Below are 25,219 nucleotides of genomic sequence, written 5' to 3'. Positions count from 1 at the left end.
GGGTATTTCCACTTTGCCAAACAGGAGCTTAAAGTTTGGAGAAGGTACTCGATGGCGTTCCTCATCTGTCAAACAAGACTTGAAGTAGCATGTTTCCTATATTTGCCCAGACATACTTCTATGTTCACAAAAAGTCATTACATGGTCAGAAGCAGAAGGGAGATTCTGTTCCTGATATTCATTGATCTATGAGGTGGGTTAGAAGTGGACTGGTAAAACAACCACTGTTTCCAAATAATTCTTCATATTAAAAAGCTGTACCTTCTGTTTGTAGGAGCTTTTAGATACTGACAAAACAGTACTGCTCAACACATCAGTCTGCAGCCTCTACTTATCATAGAATCATAGAATGGTTTGGGTTGGGAGCGACCTTTAAAGATCATCTAGTCCAACCCCGCCATGAGCTCTTAGTGCTTCTGAAAATCTGGCCCTTGTACGCTATGTTTGGGAATGACACCTGTCCAGTTTCTTACGTGCTTGTAATACTGTTTTGTCTACATAAATTCCACAATGAAATTCGCTACTGCCATGTAGCAATGATCATGCAGCAATGAACTGCAACAGAAAAATAATTTATAGTAGCACGAAGAAAAGAGCAGTGTGAAAAGTAGATAGCTTCCATATAGCAAATCCTGTTATCATGTAACTTATGATACCATGCGTTATCATGTAACTCCAGTCTGCCTCTTCATGATCCTGCAACTGTTATAGCAGAAAACACACATACAATATAGTTACTTGGTAAGCCTGTTTTCCTTTATAAGAAATGAAGTTTATGTAAACATAGAGAACGTGCATACACAATACAGAGATTCTGGTTTGAATCCATAGGCAAATATCAACCAAATTTTGACAAAAAGGCAGTGGTTAAATAATTACAAGATGTATTAATATAGGTAGCTGGATAGAAGAAAAATTAAAACTAACATCAATAGCACAGGAGCATGATGTCTAGCTGTCTAAAAATTAACCATTATTACACACCAGAAAGTCTTTCTAGGAGCAAGACAGTCGTGAATCCTGCTCCATCTAAAAAGTTGCAAAGTCTATTTAAAACCCCAAGTGCAATTAGCTATATACCCATATGAAACAAGGCCTCACTAGTTCAGTGGCTCACAGAAGTACTTGGTTTTTAAGGTGGTATGTCCACATATGTTTTTGTTGAGGAGCAAGACATCCTCATGATTTTAACTAGCAATAACTCAACAATGGAAAAGACAGATCAGTGACTGGGCAGCACTAGCCTGACACATGGTGGAAGCAGCAAGAAGTGTCTTTCCAGGCAGGAGTAAAAAATGACATGTAAGGAAGGAGTTGTACATCTTTTTGCTCTTGCACACAGAACACATTTCCTGTGTGAGGATTGCTTGCATATTGCCCTTACATGTGTCACCCTCCATGGCCGCTCTCCTAGACAACAGCAGCTTTGTGTGACTCTGCAGTCATCTTTTTCATTTCCTTTTAATGGGCTGGAAGACAAATAACATGGTAGTGCAACCTTTTAAAACAGATTAGGACAGATAACATGGTATTGTTATATGGACACACACGACTAACTGGTTTTTGACTTATGGGTGGGGTATGTAAACATTTTTCTCTTCTTTTTTACCAGCTCCCACCCAGACCGGTAAGTGCTAGCACTAGTGGTGGCAGCAGCAGGTGCTGGATGTTGAAATACTTTGTGTACCTGTAGCAATCTGTGTATCACAACTTGGGAACTCAAGGCAAGACAATCGAAAGCTGAGTGAAGCTGGAGTGTATACTAACCTGATGGTCCGCATGCCTTCCAGCTCCCTCCCATTCCCTCTTCAAAGAGCTTTTCAACAGAAATGATACTTAAGACATTCTTGGAAAGTTCGGGGCTGCATGTGGCATTTCAGGTTTATCATTTTACATGTCCCAACAGAGAAAGGCTATCACAGTATGGACTTACTTTCCTTAGTCAAAAATGCCATTCATAAGAGAACAAACCCCGTCTTCTTAGGAAGAAAGTTGTAGAAACAATAAAAACAATTTAGTTGGTGATAACATACATTTGCTGTATAGATTCACCTACAACTTGTTTTTAAAAAGAAAATGGTGTTTTCTTTCCCCTTCCTGCTGCCAGTAGCATTTTTCCCCATAGCCCTGGGAGGAAGAATCTCACAGGAATCCTGTGAGAAGAGTGACATCCAGCACTCGCTCTGCACTTTTTTTTTTTTTTTTTTTTTTTTTTTTTACACAGAAGTCTCATGCTTTGTGCTTCTGCAGCCTGGGCTTTTTCAGCCCTTCATTGAACTTAGGAAAAAAGGCACATGGTTTAACATAACGAACAAACTGACATGGAAAAATGATTACATGATTTTCTGACATGGAAAAATGATTACACATACACACAGACACATATATTTAAATAAGAAAGTATGCAGAATTGGGACATGAAGATGACATGCAAGAAAACCAATCTGAAAAAGGGAAAGGATCACTTACCTGTAACTTGAACTCTCCAAGATATATAGTCCACATAGATATTTACACTATCAGACAACGCAGAAGACTTTATCTGTGCGGTACCCATAGTGGATGGGTTCACTCCCCACCTTTCATTATGCTTCATGCACCTATGCAAAATCCATTTGATTCTGAGGAAGATGGGAAGAAATGGCACACGAAGACCACGTATCTCGGTGACTGCCCATGCCTGGTAAGTAACTTCTCCATCTTACCCGGTAAATCACTTGCTCATTCAAACTATGCCAAACTGGAAACGGCACTGCATTCACAGAATGGGTGAGGTTGGATGGGACCTCTGGAGGTCATCTAGTCCAAGCCCCCTGCATGAGCAGTCCCCTTTGTCAGCCTAGAGCCTGAGAAAATGACTTTGTGCGACTGTGCTCTTTTTTTGGTTTTTCAGGGGACTGGTCTGTGGGACACTGACATACATTGGTACCAAATATGTTTATGGGTGCAGGGCTTGGACACCCCAAATGAAGAGTTCCATGGTTCCATGAGTTTAACAGCAATTTGCTGCCTCTTACAGAAGTTACTTCTATGAGTTCAGCTCCCTCTTCTTACTGCTGTGAAGTCAGAAGGTGTAGATAGGGCATTTTTCCATAATGCTATCTCATCAAGATAGTACAAGCAGGATAATAGTCCTTAGAATGGATAAGATCCTTACAGAAGGCACTGAGCAAAATGGGACCTGAGAAGATAACACCTACATCATGTTCACAGCTGGAATATGAACTCAGGGTCCACTTGAAGTACGAACACTTCAGCTGGCCAGTTAAAAGTAACATTTAAGTCAAACCTGGACTAAAGAGCACCCTTGAAAGACTTATGTCTATGCAATACATCACCTTATGAAGCAGTAAAGAAAGAACAGAAATAGCACCAGGCACGTTCTGCCTTGGAGCAGAGTCTAGTTCATGACTCAGAACAAAACATTAACCCACTTCCCATAAACAGTGTAAGAATAGTTTTCAATGTCTTAAATATGAATGTTATGTGGTGATGGCCCCTTGGGGACTGAAACAGGGATCACGAAAAACAGGAATCTACAGTTCTGACTGTCACAGTGTAGTAATTTATTATATGAACGATGGCATCCATTTATAGAAAAAGGTTAAAAACCTAGTGCCATATAAATTTGACAACAAAGTAGTAAGTAACAGAATAAACAGAGAAGTAGGAAATCATAGTGGCAAGAGACAACTAGAACTAAAGGAAAGAAAAAAATCCTATTAGGGGAGATGAAATACCAGGTAGAGCATTCTGACAGATATCATGATGTGGAAATAATCTCCACATGGAGGCAGTGGAAGGCACATTAAGCTTACAGCTCCAGTTAGATTGCAAGGCAGAGCAAAAATAAGCTAAGCAACCATACAAACAAACGTGGATGTCACCTGAATGGTTATGGTATGAAATAAAGATGAATACTCTGGCAATTAATTGTATCTGGAGACCACAGAGACCAGGTATCCCAATAACACTAAAATAATATACCTAACCTACTAGTTTTCAACAGAAAGAGTAGTTTACATTGGAATACACTGTGTAAAAAAAAAATTAAAAATACCTATCAGGACAGCTTTGCATTTAGTATTTAGAAGTATAAGTTTGAATTCAAAGGATCCTTCGCAGTGCACAAAACGAAACACTGCAGTACTGTACTAAGTGGGTCACTGTCCCACAGAAAGACAAAATACCAGTATTCTTATAACTCAAACTGGACAAAACATAAAATAGCAAGTCCAGCAATGCATGTTAGTTACAAGTATCTGCTTTAGCTATCAATTCAGATAGCTCTACAAACTTTAATTTAGATATCTCTATAAAGTTTTGGGGGAAAATCAGTTTTATATGCAGCTTTGCTTGGTAATTAAGTCTTTATATTCCACACTAGAAGAAAACTCAGGTTTGGGTAAGTCTAATGAAGCTCCATTCTCATCTCAGTGGTTGAAAGCAAAGATACAGTTAGTTTCCTACAACTCTTTGCTTATTAATTTCTGTTGAAATTGAATTGTAGGCAACATACTTCATTGGCTTGAAACACTATGACATAGGTATTTGTTATTATTTCCTCCTTATATTTTTATGAATCACTTCTGAAACATTTGTATCTCTGCTTTTCTAAAGTATTAGTCCACTTTCTTAGTATTTGTTTTCTGTCAGTTTCTAAGTAAATTACACACCTCAAAACCAACCAAATCCAGGGAAGAATGAAAGTCAAAGAGCTTTAATTTGAGTTGCAGCTTTCCCCTCCTGTGTGTTGTGGAACTTCAAATGACAGACAAATAGACAAAATTAAATCATAATTCTGTTTAAAACTTCTACATGCTATTATCAGCTAGAATGAGTATTCACATTTTAAGAATTATCTTACTTCTTAAAAACAAGTACATTATGTTAAAGAAAATGAAGTGGAAAAGCTCAGAATACTGTGGCTGAGCATTCTACTTCTGAAGGCTAAGTCTGCATACCATAGAAAATTGAGTGTAGTGATTTTCAAATATTTTGGTCTTATTGTTTTTAATCTGCATGTCTTAGTTCAATTATATATGAAGTATTAAATGCTAAAAGGAAACGTACTTTTAGAAGTTTAATATACACTGGATTTATATTTTATTGGCTCAGGGATTTAAGATTTGGAAAAATGAAAAGGGGGAAACTTCTAATGTATACACTCAAATCCTGCTGCTTCAGGAAAATCTCATGTCTGCATTTTTTTAAAATACAGAAACTAAACAATTAAGAACTTTCTTCTGATGTTAAATGTTTAGAACAGGTCTTCAGAGGGTTTCTTCCTTTTGCTTTCTTGTTTCTTGCAGTTACAAGTTCTGATTTCTGTTTCAATCATATCAGTCATATTGTATGCTTCTGCATTCAGAGCATGTGAACATTAGCTTCCATTCCACACGTACTGGAGAGCATGAATTATTTTGCACATTGCTAAACATGTAAGCCAAGGTGCTTGAATGAAACAGTTTCTTTTTTTTTTTGCCTTAAACCACATCAAATCATTATGATTAAGTCCTCAGAAATTCTATTCTTTTGCCAGACAGGTTACTGGAAGACATTAAAACTTTATAAACGTCAACTTAGGGACTTTGATGGAGACTCTTAGGTTATTGTATGGCTTTTCAATACCCAGATTTCCCTGATTTCCTTAAGCTGTGGCATTTCTTGAAGAATGCTGTCTTCAAGAAGTAGAAACGCACTTAGAAGTAACTTCCCAACTATTTCCTCTTCTGCAAAGCTACATTCCTGAAACCTGTGTCTTCTACTGCCAGCTTCTTTCTTCACAGCACTACGTCAAATATGCATATGGTACTTTAATCAGGAATTGAGGCTTTAACATTTGAAAAGAGAAATGCACTCTCAGTTATGGCTGCATCGCCTTCAGACTGCGAAGAGTCTACTAAAAGCTTAGCCTTTATTTGTTTGAATCGCAGCTGATTTGATCTTCAGCAGATATAGAAAGAGACACTTCCTCAGTTCTAGGACGTTTCGGTGCTGGGGGATTTTGAAGACTGTCATCAGATGGTAATGGCCTTTCTGAAACAGGCAGATAGGAAAATCATTTAAGCTAAGTAAATCCAGATTTAGAAAGTAAATTGGTTTGCTGAATTCACAAACAATTCCGCACTCGCCAAAAAAACCCCAAACCAACCCTGGTTTGAGAGTCCAGCATCTGAAACAATGATGTGCTGAAAGTACAAGGGTCTTTAAAACTCACCTGTAGGACCTGGAGGATAGGTGAGTTTTAAATCCAAGTGAATTCACTCTTCTTGGTTTCAGTGTCAGCTAATGCACCCATTACTATAAAAACTGTAGTGACATATTGTCACATAAGCAGCTGCCCAAGAGCAACCGCAGTGAGAACACATTTCACATATTGTCAAAAGCACCTTTCAAACACACCAAGACAATGAAGAAGCTTTACAATCTGCAACTAGGTTTAGTTTTGTGCTTGATTGTGCTTGTGTTACAAGCTTACAGCTTATAATAGAAGTCTATCATGGAAAGAACTGATTGGCAAAAGACTTTGCTGGATATTAACAGCCACAAAAACTTACCATGTTCCTGTTCTGAGGAAGGAGGTATAGGAACTGTATCTGTATATGCAGATGTTGGTGTATCTGGCTTCACTGGAATCAAGTTTACTCTCCTTTAAAAGAGCAGAAACAGTTCAAGTGCTTTAAAGCCATCATTTCCACAAATACTTTATTTAAAGATTTACTTCAGCTAGAATCAGTTAAATTTAAATGTAGTTTAGATATATTTTACTATGCATTTTTTCTTCTTGTTACATGTCGAATACAGCGTTTTTTAGAAGTACTTTAAATACTACTAGTGATCTTTTCCACTAGAAAGTACTTTTGCATATGTTGTATGTGGCACAATGCTTGATATTCACCTTCAGAGCACAGTATCTTGGTCAAATATTTTAAAATTAAGACTGGCTGCAGAGGCAAGGATTTTAACCTGTTTCTTGGCACCTGGTAAGGCTTCCAGTTCCACCGGAAGAGCTTACTGTTCCCTAGCTCTGTCCATGTTAACACTTTAGATTCATAAAACTCTAGGGAATTCTTTTGCCCACTGAGGTCCACTAACAGTTACTGTAAATCTATTTTCTTCTGCTAAATCACTTCTGGATGGCACTTAAAAATCAAGCACAAAAGCAGCAAAGGATTGAACCATAAAAAAAAGTAGTCTTATGAGTAGCACCATGCATGCTATTACAAGATGACACTCATGGCATAATCAGTTGATATGATTAAATATAGTTCCCCTCTCTCTCAAAAATAAAAAGACTAATTAGCTCCATCAGTCACCTCACCCTCCAGGCAAAAGTCACTTTCAACTACCTACAACCCTTTAACTTGTTAGTTCCATTACAGATGAACATTGGTGTGTAGAAAGCCACCATCTCCAAGATTTTTCTTTGTGGTTGTTGATGAAATCCATTATCCTGCTTTCTCGTTCACCACTTCCTCCTTAGACACCTACTACTAATTAAAACATTCCTGTGAGAAGTTATAATAATCTCCTTTAATTATAAAATAGCCTTGTTTTGCTGACAAGGTCTAGATCTCTAATTGCATGGCTGTCTCCTTACTGTTGCACACCAGCTCAGGATCTTATATTGCAGGCTGTTTGACAATCAATACATGGATTACAGGCAATTTCTAAAAACCTAGACCTTCACCATAGGAAACAACCTCAATCAATGCATGAAGTCCCACACCCATGACTATGCACACTGAGGGCCTGTCCAGACTTGCACTCTTTACTTTTTAAAATACTTCTTGTCAGAAGAGTCTTTAAATAGCTCGTCAGCTGAAGGCTTCAGGTAACATCTTTATACAGAAAATGGGACCTGAAGACAGACAGCTGTTGTTGCCATATGGACAAGGCGTAATGGTCAGGTTAACTTTGCTACTGCCTCACATTTCAGACAGAAATATAAAAGCTGTACATTTAGGATTCAGGAGACATTTTGACCTTTCAGTTGCAGTACAACTGGAACAAAAAGTTCCATGTCAAGACAGCTACCACCAAGACACAGGGCTGGGAATTTATGTCTAAACCCCAACCCTTTAAATGTAGCACAAGCACGGCTTGTCTTGGCCTTCGTATTTATGACTGGAAACGGCAATATAAACCTCACCTTGGCGTCTTGCTCCATGCTTGTAAAGTGTTGAGAGTAATCCTCCTGGGCTGGTTTACTTTAGTGCTCTGGCTGGCTGGCTGGCTGATTTTCCTCTCATCTGAGGATGAGACTGGAACATTTTTTATGCCAACAGGTGTGGAAGGCAAGTCCTTACCAGCAGCTGTGGGTGTTCTAGGTTGGAGTGTGGGAGTGCTGGGATCAGTGGCCCTACTGGGAGGAGTCCCCTCTGTCAGCCTAGAGCCTGGGGAAATGACTTTGTGCGACTGGCTCTTCTTCACTTTCTTCTCTGTTGCACCAGGAGTCCTGACATTTATCTGTGGCTTCTCCTTCAATGGTATTCCCAGTTCATCCTTCTCAAAGGTAACAAATGAACAGTATCCATCCGTGGAAGAAATAGCAAGAAAGGCTCCATCGCTGGACCTGTTTGTGATTTGTTTTTGTCCATTAAGAGGAAAGGTCAGAACTTTTCTTCAACCCTCACCCCCCCCATCTATAACACATGCTGTACCTGTCTTTTCCTTCTCCCTTCCCCAACTACATGTATACATTTAAATAAAACTGCAGTCAAGTGAAAGACATACAATCCAAATGAAGAAAAGATCTTCAATTCTGGCATTCGCATCTGATTTAATCTCTCTGGTTTTGTCTGTCATCACCTGTAATATGCTGCTGCCAGCACCTGCATGCATTTGAGCTGGCACAAAGTATGGTTCAATTGCAGGTACACAAATCTTCAGCCACAGTTTCCGAAATATTGCTGAGCTCTCCTCATTCAGACCAGCAGAGCGGTTCAAGCTCTTTGGCTATGCTCCTTGTGCTAAGTACAGGCAATGCTCAGAATCACCATGGCACTCACCTGAATGGGCCCTCCATGCTCATTTCACTAAGTAATGTCTATCACTGATTGAAACCACTTTATTTTCTAATCTCTTCCACTCCCCTCCTCCTGGCACACAATGGTTTTCACAGTGACTGAGCATCAGTTACAGCTTCTGAAAAAGAGGCCTCCATGTGGTCCTCAGCTTAGGTATACTGGCTCGAAAGGCAAGAGAGAAGGTGGCTTGCCCAGCAGAGGGGTGTATCCTGATTTCAAGACTTGGGTTCAATTTGCAGCTCCAGTTCTGCCTCCCCACATCAAGTCAGATAAATTACTTCATTCCATACATGAAGAATCACTGAGCAGAACTGTGCAGATAAAGCATAATTTGGCCAGGATATAGACACCTGAACTCAGAGAGATGACTTTCAAAGCCTCCGAATAACTTCCATTATTACTAGTTACACTGCCTGAACAATGAGTACTTTTCATGGGCACCCAGCACATTAGCTTTCATAAAAACTTTCAACTGCTTGTCCTCAGGGTGCTTGCACCTTGTTTCCCAACCGATAAGAAAACCATAATTCTCCAGTTCACAGAGGAAAAAAGAGGTGGCTTGCTGTTCAGACACTACGATGACAGTGACCATGTGTGTCATAAACGAAACATAAAAATAAAACAAGACACAAGACATGCAGAACTTCAACATGTAAAAAGGACATTTCCATCACAACAAATCTTAACAATATAACAATTACCTACCATGAAATGTCACTCAGGGTGTGATAATGGATGTTAGAAACATAACCGAAGGGGAAGGACTGCTCAGTATCATAAAAAAGCACAGAATCTTCTGAAGCAACAGCAAACACCAATCGATAGGGCAGATTAAATAGAGCAGGAGCTGATTTCTGACCGATTTCGTCTAGAATGCAAAGAAATGAACACGCTGAGAATTCTCTCTTGTATTCATTGCAAGGTAGTAACTGCACTAGCTTAGTCATGAATCTAAATAAAGATTTCACTTTTAATCAGTATCAAGATAATGGCTGAGAAGACAGCACTTCTATAAAATGTAAAGTTTAATGTCAAGCACTAACATTTCTGTTGCCTTAAGTTTGCCCTCTATTGTCTTAGCTTAAGACAGAGAAATTGGAAGAAGTTTTGTCCATCTGGATTCCTATTATTTTGTTTTGTAAAGTTTGTCATATATTTTCCAGCTGAAGTTTTTCAGCATATTTATATGCACTTTAGTATAAGAGTCCAAACACACACATCTTAGGATATAGTGTAAATCAGGGTCACAACAAATTTATACCACCACATTATATTCTGTATGACTCAGTCAAAACAATGGATTTAGCTCTATTTGTGTTGTCTTGGGTTCAGCTCCTAGCTTGTCTTATCATTGCAACATTAGTTCTTTGTAAGGGCAGATATTCCAACTTCCACTGGAAGCTGAGTGCTAGCTAGCTGCTTTCAGAAATTCCTAGTATACAGAGCTCCCGTTCAGCTCTACAATCATTATGGAAGCTATGCACTGAAACACAGGCCATTAATATTAACATCATGTAAGGTACTCGCACCTATAGATTTCTAGACTACCATAGATTTCCACTTTTCTGGATGTATGTTGCGGAAACTAAACACTCCATTTAGAGGAGCTACAGAGACCAACAGCAGACACTCATCTCCTTACTTTGCAACACACCATTACAATGGGTCTAAAACTTATGATGAAGATACAGAACACAACGAGAGGTAATCTCTAAATCCTGTAAGGAATACTACAAATTGACCCTCTAAAGAAAGGAGCAAAGCTCTGCCTTTTCACCAGAGTAAGACCAGTCTTGTTAAAATATAAACACTCCTGGACCCACTGGGCTCACAATAAGGCTGGATTTCAATCTCCAGGTAAGTTCTCATGCAACTTCATACAATCCTTTCCCCACCTCAGAACTCCTGTTCTGGCCAGTAACACCAGCACTGCTTCAAGTTTGGCTTCCTTGAATAAATAGCAATGGTTGTTGCAAACTACACCAACTCTCTGGTGCTTCTGTGATGTGGGTAGTTGAGACTAACAGAAAATACTTCACTGGGTCATTCCTTTAGTGCTAAGCCAAGTTACTTACTTTTACTCACAAAAAATGGTTAAAAGTTAAAGAATAATATTAAACAGTGTTTCTGTAGCCTAAGAGGCCAAGTAAGAACATTTATCCACTATATCAAAAGCTACTCACAAGGTACTTGCAGTGAATTCAGGGTCTTAGAATCAGGAAACAGCTTCTAAGATGTGGTACAACACTACCTTAATGGAATGTTAAAAGGCTAGGGCATAAAATAGTAAACAGCCACATTGGCCTTTTCACATACTTGCTGTAAAATCATACTCCCTGAAGGATTTACAGTACCTTTATTAAGTGCTCGTCTCAACTCAAAGTAGACTGGGCAGCAGCGAACAGCAAGAGTTGCCTTTCCAGGACATGGCAGGTGACCCACGGGCCTTTTATAAAGAACCAGTATTTCAGAAAACAGCATTTTTCTTTTTTTTTTTTTTAAATAAAAAAAGATATTTTGATCTTATTAAACTCTACCTTTTAAGATTGTTTCTGGAGAAAACATATGTGGTGTTTGTTACATTTTCTCCTGATTCAACACAGCCAGCTGCAAAAATAAAGGTTAAAACATTACTCATCAATTCAAGAAGGTACTGAGTACACACTTTATGTTCATAAACATTCTAATTCTCAGGAATTAGGCTTGTCAGTTGGGCAAGAGCTGTGCAACCTGAACACAACTTAAAAAGGCATCCCAAATATTTATTTAGTGCTGTTTTTCCCTTATATACTTCCCCCTCAAAGCTTCTTTTTGATGTTGCCAGACATCTGTAAAAGCAGTGCTTATATGGGCAAACCGATCCCTCCTTGCAATGTTATTTTTACTATGACTGCAGAATGTTCTTAAGAAAGGATACAAACAAAGAGAGACCAGTCAAAAGAAACCACACATTATTCTTCGTTTCTATTTTAACAGAGCTATATTGTTGCAATTTACATGTTTCAGTTCAGAAAAATGCCATAAATATAATTTTTATCACAGGAGAAAGTTGATGTTCTGGACTGTTAATGGAAGAGTACTGTGGAGTCTCTTATTTTCTTCAATAGGAAGAATGAGGAATAGCATAATTAAGATAAATAAGCATCCCCTAGCAGTTTGAAAGCAACCTTGATGCATGTTCAAACTAGAGCATAACAGATACAATGTAAGTTATAGTACACGTTCTCACATACCTGGAGTGAGTAAATAGGAGCCATCAGTAGTAAAACTGAGCCTGCGGAAAAATGACTTCATGCTGTCATCATGAAACATCCGATAGCTCCTAGCCTGGAACATTGAAAATATGATTGCATAAAGTGCCACGAACGTGTCCACTGGAATTCAAGTGAGAAAAACCATCCAGTTGTACAATCCAACCTGATGGAACTTTTTAAATAAAAGATAAATGTTTTAAATACCATGGCTCCTTCAAACTCACTTTCTGCTGTGCTATAAATTCTTCACAGCTAAGAAATAGTCCTTGATCCCTCTTCAGCTACTAATCAAAACACTCCAAGAGCAGTCACATTAGACCAGTAATCAAAAAAATAGTAATAACCTGGAGAACAACATTATTTAACAGTCAACGTAAAAGCCTGTTCCTTAGGCATTTAATTTTAACTCTAGTATTAGAGGTTTAAAGAGAACTTCTATAGTGGCAAAACACCCTCTCTCAGGCCGGTTCTTTAGTATCTATAAAACTGTTACAAATGTTTTCACAAAAAAGAAAAGGAACAGAAGGAATTAAAAAGGTTATAGCCAGCTTGGAGGTGTTATTTTACTATCACTTAGAACTGTTTGGGGGAAAAAAAGCTCTTTGTTTTCCCTCTTAGGGTTAGAGAGAATTTCCTAAATTTTCACCAGTTCATATTTTTCCTAAAAATCAGACTACCTTTTTGAAAATTTCAGGCTGCTGAATTTAAAATATTATTGCTATGTATTATCCATTAATAAACTTACAGCTGCCAACAGACATGTTTGAAGTTTTTCCTGTTAAGAGTTCACTATGCATACTATCTTTTTCCACACTATTTTTATCATTTACAACCAAAGACATTGCATTACTATAATCAGCTGAACTTGCAAGTGTTCTTTCTTAGTAATTTCTGTAGTGTTCCAGGAAACCTGAAGCGGTCTGTATTTACAAAACGCAAAGGTGAGAGAGAGACAAAAATATCTGATATATGGATTACCTGAATAGAAAATATTTGCCCCTTTGGTTTCATAGAATAGAACAACTCATATAAAATAGTACTCAGTGCATTCTCCAGTACCATTAGTAGCAGAACAATGTACCTCTCCTTCAGCTCCTGATCCGGATGGCATCTTGGTAACATTGAATGCTACACGCTTGGTTTGTGTGTTGTATACCCGCAGGACCCTACACGGTGGAGAGCACAGTTAGCTATGAACACCCTCCTTTCACCCCAAGTTTCACACAGCACCTCACTTCTCAGTCAGGACTGCCAAATATAAATGACAATCACACATTAATTACAACTCTGTTCATGAGACACCACTGGGTGGACATGTTTTGATGGCTAAATAACCAATGAATCACTGGCAATTATTTGACTCAATAAGGTTTGTGAAGTACCAGCACATGCATTTGTGGAAGAATGAGGGAATTAGTGGACAGTGAACGGCCACAACATTCCTACCTGTGCTGTAGTAGCCATTATGTTCCTGGGGAGTGGGAACTCATCTCAAAGACAATTAGCTACATCTCTATGCTTCAGTTTCCTTTGGAATAAATGAAAACTGGAGTACGTCTCTGTACAGAACGTTGGAACTCCCCTGACTTCATCTCACTAAAACAACAGGTAGCCTAAGCAAACCCAACTGCTTGTCCCACCACCCCCTCCTTTCTGCCAGCTCTGACCTTCACTGAGTTATGTTGGTTTAGTTAGGCTGGCAGACAACCAACATAACACAAAACACAGCTTTCTGCTGATTTAATGTGCTGAAACAGCTCCACAAAGAGTCCTGGACAGAGCTAGGAAAAGAAAGTAGAAGGCGAGGCTGCGGCAGACAGCTTGAGACAGTTGTGGAACTACTGACTCTGGATGTCATACAGCTAAGCTGGTCTGCCAAAAGGGGGAAGACATCTCCCCGCCATGGGCTGGTGAGTACCCAGTCCTGGCAACTGGCCTGGCTCCTGTTAGACTCCCGCTGAGCCAATGCTATTCACTAGCCTTGCAGAGAAGTGCCTGAAACCTGAGGGGGTCTGAGATTTCCCCTCTTCAGATTAGTTCATGCCCTCGCTTGTGACTTCACTCCAAGAAAAACTTGTGCATCATTCTATTACTTGTGTTTCACTGCTGTTCATTTTAATAAAGGCACATAAATCTCACATAACTGATTATCAGAAGGCAGAGACTCACAATGACCTAGTTGCCATTAACGTACCATTTTTCTGAGCCTATTGCAAATCTTAAATCAAAACTACTTTTCCACTATTAGAGCAATTTTCTTTGCAGTGGGTGCCAGATGACATGCATTTATTAGCCAGCTGCGAATCCTTCAGAGCAGCACACATGCCCTAAACAGTTTAAGCTCAACTCAAAGTTCTGACAAGGGCCAAGTTTATGAAGTGTGTGTTTTGCTTTCCCAATGACATCACTTACAAAACTGTTGGCGATGGAGGGAGCAAGAAGGCAAAAGAAAGATATCAGTGGAAAAACATTTTAACTGATTTCTTAACCTGTTTATATCTTTCTGTAAAATGACAAGGATGAACTTATTAGCTCATTAACAACCAGAGAATGCAGCACTCTCTTAAGATGTATTTGGTATCTCTAATGACCAATACCATGAAAACTTATCTCCTGAAGAAAAATTTCTCCACAAGTTTATGTGAGCTTATTTGCTGCTTAGAGAGGACACTCAGACTTCAGGAATCATTTACCACAAGCAAAACATTAACTAAAAGATCATGTTAATTTCACATCAACCTTCTTACAGAACAATCTGAATAAAATTAAAACAAAAGTCACATTTATCCCATACAGTTGCTTTTAATTCATCCTCAAGTAAGAAAGAACACTAAGGCAAAACACTTAGACCAACAGCTCACCTATCACAACTCAGAGTTGCAATGTACTGGCCTAGAGGATCCCAGGTTATTCCTTGGACATAACTCTTGTGTTCATTTAATATTGAAACCTTCTGTCCTGAAATTACAAACAGTTTCCAGATTCTAAATTCATATGTGTTTTAAAACATTTCTTCATTTCAGAAATAAAACAAGACAAAATGTTTCAAAATCATTATATAAACACACAAACCGTTAACTTGATGGTACCTGATAAGAGTATCAGACATAGTTGCTTTATTTCTAGAATCTTCACAAATACAGTAAACTGTGACATGCCATTTTAAGGCTTGTTCCCTACAAGCTAACTCAGATAAGCAGCTTGGCTTATAGATTAAACATGAAAGATGAGTATATTTCAAAACCAGAAGTATTTCAAAACCTTTGTGATTTAGAAAAATTTTTTCAGGCAAGTCTAGCTGTTCCACAGCTAACTGAATTTGGCTGAATATCAAGCCAGAAATTCCAGCATTAAAACATAACTTTCAGCTGGGGCTAGATAGCCAGGCTCTCCTGGCTGTATAAACTCACCTACACTGCTGAGCAGGCAGTGAAAAAAATATACTACACACATGCTGACTGATGCTTACACATGGGCAGCTTTCAGAAAAAATTCTACAGCAGTGCTAAGTCACGTTCTTCCACAGCTTACTCTGTCATGAAGATCTCTCAAAGACATCAGCTCCCTGACCCCACTGATGTTCCACAGTTGAATGTCTTGGATCCAAACCATTGTGATGAGGTAAAGTTACAGATAATCTCTTTAAATACTTTGTTTTGAATACTAGGGACAGAGGTTTTTCTTCTATTAGTATAGTGTTGCTTTGTTGCAAAGAAATACTATAAGCTGACAAGTTTCAAAGACAATAGCTCTTCAAAAAGATTACACAAACAGGGTTGAGGCCATGCTGCATAATACCAGAAGTCCTTCTATTGCAGTATTCTGTCTCAGACAGTGGCCAACAACAGATGCCAGAGTATAAGAACAGAGCAAACACGTAATGGTATTTCTACAGGATACCCTATAAATTGCTAACAGTTTGTACCTCAAGGACTTCTTAAGCCAGTGATGTTCTCTTTGTACTAAGGAGCCCGGTGGATTTTTATTATTAATTTTCTTTCAGCCATTTTTTTTAAAACCATGCAATCTTTTAACCTGGGTGTTACTGGAAGCTATCCTTGAAACTCTTTCCTTCAATGTACCTACAACTTCAATCACAAAGTCTACGTTATCCAGTAATGGCTTCTTATTTCCAACTTACTAGTTGTCTCTCTGCCTAGAAGACACAAAATACCCTCCATGGCATTAACTGCACGCTGAAAGAAAGCAGTGAGAATGGAAGACATTACATGTAAGTAACGTATCAGCTTAAGAGGCCATCCAGCTTTTTTTTTAGTAAAAAGTCTAATAGATATGTCCCTTCAAAGTTGTTACAAGCAGTCCGAGATGAAAGAGACATTTGGTCACAATACCCCTACCCATACTTACGCTCTGAGCACACACACTCTTAATTGAACATTCATGTATTTACAGTACAGACTTTTGGAAACGAGTATGCGCGACAGTTCAGATGGGAGAGACATTAAGCACCCAAACCAAGAACACAAAAAAATGTCAGCAGCAGAACATTCATATTTTCATGTGTGCGTGCACTTAAAAATGAACGTGGATTCTACTTTATTTTTCTTAATTAGACACTAAGTATTAGAAATGTGAGACAGAAGGTTAACTTTAGAGAAAGTTAAGTATTTCCACATTAAACTAAAACTGAAAGTAATGATTACACTGCTAATAAGAAAACATTAAGCCACTGTAAAGCAACCTAACCTTGCTGGTTACTACCAGAACTTCTATAGATGGGCCTTTCTTGGAGAATACAAGCAGTCCCACTGCAGTGGGATGAGCATGAACAGAAGTGTTTTGCTGAATGGAGCCTAAAAAAAAAGTCGCACCTTGCAAAACAGAGCCTGCATCCTTTTTTACCTAGGTAGTTGCCTGCCTGATACCAGTCAAGTTTTGTTTGTTTGTTGGGATGTGGGGCTGAGTAAGTAATATACAAGCTGCTTGTGTAGGAGTTTGGGGCGAAAAAAATATTGGGTAAAGTTTAATTCCTGAATACTCCAAAGTGAAGAGATAACTTACATGTAAATTTTGCTGGCCTGAGGTTATCTTTACATGCTGGGCTACCTGCCTCACAATCCCAGAAGTCTAGCAATTAAGTGGACTGTTCTCTCACAAAAAAAGATGCTTTCAACTCTTTTGGTAAATACCACGAGACACTTCCATCAGGACTGGAGCCACAAATGATAGCTGTAGCATTTACCTTTACTGACATCCCACATTATAGCTGTGTTATCTACAGAGGCAGATGCCATGTAATTTCCATCTGAGGTCCAACAAATATCATACACATCTTCTAAGTGGCCTCTAGAAGGCAGAAGAGAAGAAACCAATTATTAATTTTAATTAAAAATTAACAGCTACATGTAAAAGTGAGTTTTGTACATTTTTAGGTTAAAAAAAATCAGAGGCAAATAAAGTATCATTGAAGTGAAATAAACAATATGACTTTCAGCTTTTAAAAAAATTCCATATTCAGAAGGCAATAGAACATTTTAAAATAGCACATCCTACTTCTACTCAAAATAAGCCTCCCTTTTCAATAGTTTTTTCATAGACAATGAAAACACTGCATTTGAAGTAATTTATGAATTTGTACCTAGAGTTCTGCAAATGAAAGTTTCTAGGATTAGTACAAACAGAAAATAAAAACACTACCCCAAAGTAATCAGGAAGTGTCAGTATTCAAGAAAACTTTCCTGCCTATTTATTGGTTTCATGAAAGCAGTAAACAAACATGCATTCTCAGCAGAACCAGATGAAACAGAAAATTAAGTTGATTTAGGTATAGTTGAACAAACATTGCAAGATATTCAGAACCACCTAGAAGGGCTCCATCAAACCAATTTGTATTGCTTGTAGTTTGAAGACTTATCACACAGTGTGGTAACTTTAATAATAAATATTTGCAACACCAAGTTTAGGGAAGGGGGATTGGGTTCATTTGTTTGCTTGCTTTAAGAGATTAACTGATGTTCCTAAAGGATGATGCTGGTGCTTCATGCAATCCCACTAGCACTTTTGAAACTGTTCGCACATAAACCTCAGCAGTTGCAAGGAATGTGTCAGTTATGGATAGCAGAGTTATTTATTTTTTGTAAACAAGTGTAAATTCTTAATGATTTTATCAGCATAGACAGGTAGAAACCAAAACTTTTAACAGATACTACACAGAAAACAAGGCAGAGTTATACATATTGCTCATCCAAAATTCATTTCAGAGTCCAGAACCACTAATTTCTTTCAGTCTTCATCTGAGAGTGAAGACAGAACACTGTTGTAGTCCAACTGCCAGCAGTGGTTTCATGCCTTAGCCACTATCAGCTAATACTTACTTAGTCTTAGCAGGCACAGTGTGTATATTTTATTAACCATTGTACACTTGAAACAAAGGCTCTATAATACAGTAGATTTTCAACTATTAAAATTAACTAGTTGAAAAAAGATTGGTCGAGCCTCACAGCTATCATGTGGGAAAAATGCATGAATCATTTAATATACCGATACTTTTTGCTTTAATAATGATCAAATTTTCCACTATAAAGCTAGTAAATAAAACTTCACATTTGCTTTATATATTTCTGTGCTAAGCTTTAAGTGACTGCAAATCTCAGGAACCAATTTCAGAGCACATCAGTTATGTCACATAAATGCCAAATCTTCTGCCTTAACAGAAGATACAAGTTGGCACTGTATTGAAAAAAAAAAGTTAAAAGACAATAAAAGGAAGAATATTAGAGCAAGCAAATTTTAGATAGCATTAAAATTCAACATACACTGAACAGAAGACTGTACCAGATGATAAAAGCCACTGGGGAATCAAAAACACTGAAGAGAAAACACACTCATAAGATGTTAAGCTACCTTAAAGTTTTAACAACTGTCCAGTTCTCCTTGTTGAGCTGAGCTTCATCTTCATCCTGAAAAACTAATGGTTCTGATTCTTTGCTATCATTCAGCTTCCACAATAAAATAACAGCATCTGTAGAATAAATCATATGAAGCTTCTTTCTTTCCCACTCACTGTTTTGTTAATGCATTATATTTAGTTCAACATTACAATTATCTCACATAAGACACATGAAAAGCAGTTCTTATTTTGTGGTGGGGATGAGTAGGTGCTAGACTGCGTTAGCTTCCAGTGTGAGTTACTGATTTTAATCAATGTATTTTTTAATTATTATTTAATAAAAAAAGATTAAGATTTCCAGGCGTAAGATGAGAGTTAAGTGCTTAGCTTTCAATCTGCTTTTGATTAGAGCTGGCTACAGTTCTGCACTTTGGGCTTTTGAGAAATCTTCCACTAAGACAGATAACACAGCTCTGTCTCAGAGAGCACACGCCTATCTAATGCTGTCCTTACTGTGACTGAAGAACCCACATGGCCCTGGACAGACAAGCCTAAATTTACAAATTTGGCCACAGCTTCCCAGTATGACAGTAGGTAATCCATTCAACCTCCCCATCTGGGAAATGGGGATAGTAATTACTTTATATCTGGAAAACAGAGCCTCTCAGACACACAGCCAGTGAGAAGAAGTTACTTATGAACTGCATGGCATGCATTTACTAATTATAATCAGAGGGCATATGTGAGTCTAAAGCTGGAAGTGTTAAAGGGGTACAAACAAGTTCCTGTATTGAGTTTGGTTTTTTTCCCCCCTTCACTCACCAGATGCATTAACATAGCTTCTTTATATTAGCTTCATTATGCATTATTACTCACCATCTCCTCCAGATGCTAGGATCTCACCACTTGGAGAGAAGCGCACAACATTCACTGCCTTGGTATGGCGGGCAAGGTTGGACAAGAATTCCACAATTGCTTTTCCATCTGGTCCTTTTTCCACTTTCCATATCTAGTTACAAAAGCATTACAGGCAGTTTTCAGGAACAAGATGTAATATATATGCACCACTTCAGCAATCCACAATTTACTCCTTGGGCAGTCATTCTGAACTTATTATCTGAAACTTTCAGAACTAAAGCTGCAGTGGCACCACAAATTTTCCCTCTATGAGCTACAGCTGTGTACTGGGTTTATGTGGCAAGGTTTTGATAGCTGGGGCAGGGGGAAGTCTTCAGGAGTGGCTTCTGTGAGAAGATACCAAGAGCTGCCCCCGTGTTGGACAGAGCCAGTTCCAGCTGGATCCACGACTGTCCCGCCACTGGCGCCTCTGTGATAACATATTTAGGAGAGGGTAAAAAACACTGCACAGCAGCTGTCAGAGAAGAGTAAGAAAAGTGTGAGAAACAGCCCTGCAGACACCAAGGTCAGTGAAGAAGGAGGGGAGGAGGTGCTCCAGGCACCGGAGCAGAGATTCCCCTGCAGTCCCTGGAGAAGATTATGGTGACACAGGTTGACCCTCTGCAGCCCATGGAGGTCCACGGTGGAGCAGATATCCACACTGCAGCCTGTGGAGGACCCCATGCCAAAGCAGGTGGACATGCTCTGAAGGAAGCTGCAGCCCGTGGAGAGCCCACACTGGAACAGGCTCCTGGAAGGAGCTGTGGCCTGTGAAGAGGAGCCCATGCAGGAGCAGGTTTTCTGGTAGGAACTGTGACCCCATGGGGGACCTGTGCTGGACCACTCCATTCCTGAAGGACTGTACCCTATAGAAAGGACCCATGCTGGAGCAGTTCTTGAAGAACTGCAGCCTGTGGGAAGGACCCATGCTGGAGAAGTTTCTGAAAGACTGTATCCCCTGGGAGGGACCCCACACTGGAGCAGGGGAAGAATGTGAGGAGGAAGGAACGGCAGAAACAATGTGTGACAAACTGACTGTAGCCGCCATTCCCTGTTCCCCTGCGCTGCTTGCAGGGAGGAGGTAGAGAATTCGGGAGTGAAGTTGAGCCTGGGAGGAAGGGAGGGGTGGGGGGAAGGTGTTTTTAGTTTCGTTCTTACTTCTCACTATCCTACTCTGTTATTATTTGGCTATAAATTGAATTAATTTCCCTAAGCTGAGTCTGTTTTGCCCGTGACAATAATTAGTCCTTGCCCCTGTCCTTACCTTGACCCATGAGCTTTTCCATTGTATTTTCTCCCCATCCTGTTGAGGAGGGGGAGTGATAGACTGGCTTGATGGGCACCTGGTGGCCAGCCAAGGTCAACCCACCACAAGCTGTAATTATATTGCAGTATTTTTTTTAGTCTGATAAAAATATATTATCGATTATTTCCAATAAATTAAAAAAACCCCAACCAAACACATGACATCATTCTCTCTTCATTCATTGACAACCTCTAGCTTCAAGGGGATTCAATAGTATGGAATTACAGTATCTTGTTAATGAATCTGTCAACCACAAACAGTAACAGTCTGAAAACAAACCTGATTACTACAGGAGAAAAAAAAAACATATTAGCTCTTTTTAGAAGTCTGAGCAAGTTGAAGAGTTTTGCAGTACAGCCTGAAGGTCAATGGATTTGCCAGTTTCAAACAGATGATTTGAGCAAGAATTATAATAATTCCAGTTCCCCACTGATCATAACCACAGCATCAAGATGGTTGCATGATATCGACACTTTTCCAGCAATGCTGGCTTAAGGAATTCCTCATCCCACTTTTTCTCGATTTTGCAAAGCATAGTGATGCCACTCCTACTGCTCTACTTGTGAACCAGTTCAGCCACGAGAGCAACACTGTTATGTCCCTGTATCGTGGGACTAAGCCCACAGGTAGGTGTTTCAAATAATCTGCTTTTGGATGCAATTTAGCTCAGAAAAAAAACAAACCAAAAAACCCCAACAACTGGGCCTTGATAGGAATATATCAAACAATGAAGGAGCCTGAATAAATATCTCTGTAATTTTCGAGCTTTCCCTCCTTATACAATAGTCCTCCAAAACAAGATGTAGCAACAGTATCTTTTATGTCAAAGAACACTGAAAATTTTCTGGCCCTAAAACATGTTTATTTATAAACATGACTTAAATATATATTCAGTAACCTATATATACAGCCAAAATCCCTGAAATGCATACACTGTCAGGTAAGAAGTCAATTTGCCAGTGACAAAGGGAGAAGTTTTGGCTGCAGTTACTCGAGTAAAACACTAATTTTTAATGGTTTATCCCATTTATCATGTCCAAAAGAAAGGCATTCCATTCATGCACATATCGTAGCAGTTACCATTCATAATAATTTGATAATAAATACATCAACAAATACTGGCATATTTCACAAAATACTGCATTGAGGATCCTGAGGAGCAAATCTGGATCCAACCCAGGCATTCCAATTTGTAAGTATAGATCTGATCTCAAATTCTCTGCTAAAACAGAGCACTTCCCTATTCAGAAGAAAATGCAGCAGTAATACAAAAGAAAGCCTTATTCTTTGTCTATGCCTATTCCACATGTAATGAGACCTTATGGCAATATTTTTTATTTCTTCTTCAAATATATCACATGATGGAAGCCTGACAGAACATGAGCAGGCCCAAAAGGTAATGTAAAATTACCAGGCAAAGCAGATAAATAGATACACAAATACATACACACGTAGCAAAAAACCTACATGAATTTCTTGCAGTGGAGCTCATTACTAAGGAGCACGGGGAGGGTCTCAGGTTGGAACCCTTCTTTATTGCAGGATGAGTTTGAGGAACTGTCTCAAAGTGAAAGGTTAGCAGTAGAGATTTTAGTAAACAAACAAAACCAATCTTTTACAGGAAATCACCAGGCCCAGATACCAAAGTGACCTACAGGAACTCAAATATGACATGAACAGCCCAGCAGTCATGGGTAACCTACTCTGTTTCATTCTCAGCTCCAAAAAACAGGGGATGCAAATGTGTCAGGTTTTTTAGAAGTGCTATAGTGACCCAAAAATCTCTGACCACTATGTCTACCTTCCATACAGAGAAGCGGTTACAAGAAAAATAAATAAAAAATTGAGTCAATGTATTTCTCTGCAAAGGAAATTGTGCCTCCCTCACTTGTCCACCAACTTTATTTAAAGAGTTGACTAACATGCAGATAAAAAGAATGTGGTTCACCCAGTGCACTCAGTTTCCCAAAGCTTTCCAACTAGGGCTAAGGCTTTTAGAGAAACCAACTGATCACTGAATGACTGATGGGGACAATCCTCACATGCGTTAAGAATCTGGAAGACAGTAAACAATTGCTTGATTTTGCAAAGGTGAATCTTACAGCCACATCTTTTGGGGCTTGTGCTATTCAAAGTTTTCATAAGTGATTCTCAAAAGAATGAACAACTGATTAACAAAGTTTGCTAACACTAACACAAAATTACTTAGGAGAGTTGCATGTGAAGCTGGGTGAAAAGCGCTGTAGAAAGACCCCATACTGCTGAGTGACTACTTATAAAATAGCAGATAAATTTCAACTTTGATGAACACAAGGAAATTAAAACCAGTTGTTTCTCATTAATCCACAAGACTGTGCCCTAAATTAGCAGTTACTACTCAGGAATATCACCCAGCAGCCAATGCAGGTAATTTTCTAAAAATAACAGCTCAACACTCAGCAGCAGAATTCAAGGAGAGTATGCAAGGGGAACAGTCATTCTGCATATAGCTGTACAATCTCATGCTCTTTCCCTAAACTATCCACCACTGTTGCCATGTACCGGCCAATAATCTCATACCTTGGACAACAAGCCATTTCATGCTCTGCACATGCTACAAAACCAAAACAAACAGGTTTGAAACTTACACGAACGGCTGTGTCCACACCTGCTGAGGCCAGTCGATTGATCTTCCCATCAGCTCCATGTTGGAAGTCTAAGCTGTAAACAGGCTCCTTATTATGCCATGCTATTTCACAAGTGATGACCTTCATGTTTGCTAAAGAAAACAGAGCAAATACTGGATAAATTCTTGTTTCTTACGACTAAGGCAATCAAAGTCAGTGCAGATTTTGCAAGCACTGCAGACAGATCCCACAACAATTTCACTGCAGAAACTGACAGAAGGCTCGTTTAAGGAAGACCGTTAAGTACTATGATTTATTATGGCTAAAGTTACTGCCTAGACCCTGCATGAGAAGGGTAATAAAGCCATATCTCTCGGTGGAATTAAATGTTGTGACAGAAGCGCAGGTCAGGGTTGCAATAAACACAAAATCCCGAGGGCACAGACCGCAGCTTTCCCTTTCAGCCCCCGGAGCGTGCCTGCACTCCCTCGGCTGCCCTGGCCCTGCCCTACCCCAGCTCCTGACGGGGGTGAGCCCTCGCTGAGCAGCGCCAGACTGGCACTACGCGCATCCATCCAGCCCTCGGGGTAACAACTGCTGCTGTACCAGCAGCGAAGCACTGAGAAGCCAAAACAAAGGGAAGGCACGAAGGCCCCGGCGGCGGCAGGAGGAAGACAGAGGCGCCGCGGGCCAGAGCCGCCCCGCGGCCGCGCAGCCGCCCCCCGGGCGGCACCGCTAGCAGGGGCCGCTCCCCAAAGCCCCGGGGGCCTCGCACCCCCGCCGCCGGGGACTGGTGATGCCCGACGCCTGTCGAGGGTCAGCCACACGAAACCCAACGCGCTCGGTGGCGACAGCCCTGCAATCACCGAGGCTAACTCCCTAAGTCCCCGCCGCTTCGTACCCCGGCTTCCCGCCCACAGAAGGCCAAGCTCCCGCTGCGGCTCCCCAGCCGCCACTAACGGCCGGCCGGCTCCACGCGCGGGGCGCGCGCGCCCCCAGCCCCTACCTGCGGCGCCGCGCGGCCTGGCCGGGCTCCAGCGCGGGCGCGCCTTTCCCGCCCCAGCCCGCCCCGCCCTCGCCCCGCGCCTGCGCGCGGCCTGCCCGCCGCCGACGGAGGAGCCGCCCGGCGGTGCGGCAGCGCCCCCTGCCGGAGGCGGGAGCGGCGGAAAGGCGGTGCCCCGGCAGGCCCCGCCCCGTCCCCTCGCGGGCTGGCCCTTAGGGAGTGCGGGCCGCAGCTTCGCCCCCGGCCCCCGCCCCGCTTCGGGTCGCGGTTT

The 25,219-nt window shown here is 40.2% G+C and overlaps 1 protein-coding gene across 2 annotated transcripts; it reads right to left on the bottom strand.

Annotated features, from left to right (window-relative positions):
- Nucleotides 1-2,214: 2,214 nt before the first annotated feature.
- On the bottom strand, nt 2,215-25,056 carry CHAF1B (chromatin assembly factor 1 subunit B). 2 transcript variants are annotated; one of them, XM_072846443.1, is made up of 14 exons: nt 24,952-25,056; nt 23,967-24,097; nt 20,013-20,145; nt 19,151-19,268; nt 17,490-17,593; nt 15,148-15,244; nt 13,368-13,452; nt 12,266-12,359; nt 11,570-11,639; nt 11,387-11,478; nt 9,738-9,900; nt 8,156-8,578; nt 6,561-6,652; nt 2,215-6,039 (listed from the first exon to the last, which is right to left on the bottom strand). In XM_072846443.1, exons 2-14 carry the CDS (start codon nt 24,090-24,092, stop codon nt 5,918-5,920), a joined length of 1,719 nt encoding a protein of 572 aa, XP_072702544.1. In that variant the 5' UTR covers nt 24,093-24,097; nt 24,952-25,056; the 3' UTR covers nt 2,215-5,917. The 2 variants fall into 2 exon arrangements, with proteins under 2 accessions (XP_072702544.1, XP_072702555.1); XM_072846454.1 differs by having other exon boundaries at nt 24,847-24,981.
- Between the last annotated feature and the right edge of the window lie 163 nt (nt 25,057-25,219).

Source organism: Ciconia boyciana, chromosome 1 (genome assembly GCF_034638445.1).
Source record: "Ciconia boyciana chromosome 1, ASM3463844v1, whole genome shotgun sequence".
NCBI classification, from domain to species: Eukaryota; Metazoa; Chordata; class Aves; order Ciconiiformes; family Ciconiidae; genus Ciconia; species Ciconia boyciana.
This window is presented reverse-complemented; position numbering and strand designations above follow the sequence as displayed.

Coding starts and splice junctions, on each gene's coding strand:
- CHAF1B (XM_072846443.1), bottom strand. CDS start 24,092: ATGAAGGTCATCACTTGTGAAATAGCATGGCATAATAAGGAGCCTGTT. Junction 19,269..20,012: donor CCTAGCATCTGGAGGAGATG/GTGAGTAATAAT, acceptor TTTATTCTACAG/ATGCTGTTATTTTATTGTGG. Junction 9,901..11,386: donor GAGACGAGCACTTAATAAAG/GTACTGTAAATC, acceptor TTTGCATTCTAG/ACGAAATCGGTCAGAAATCA.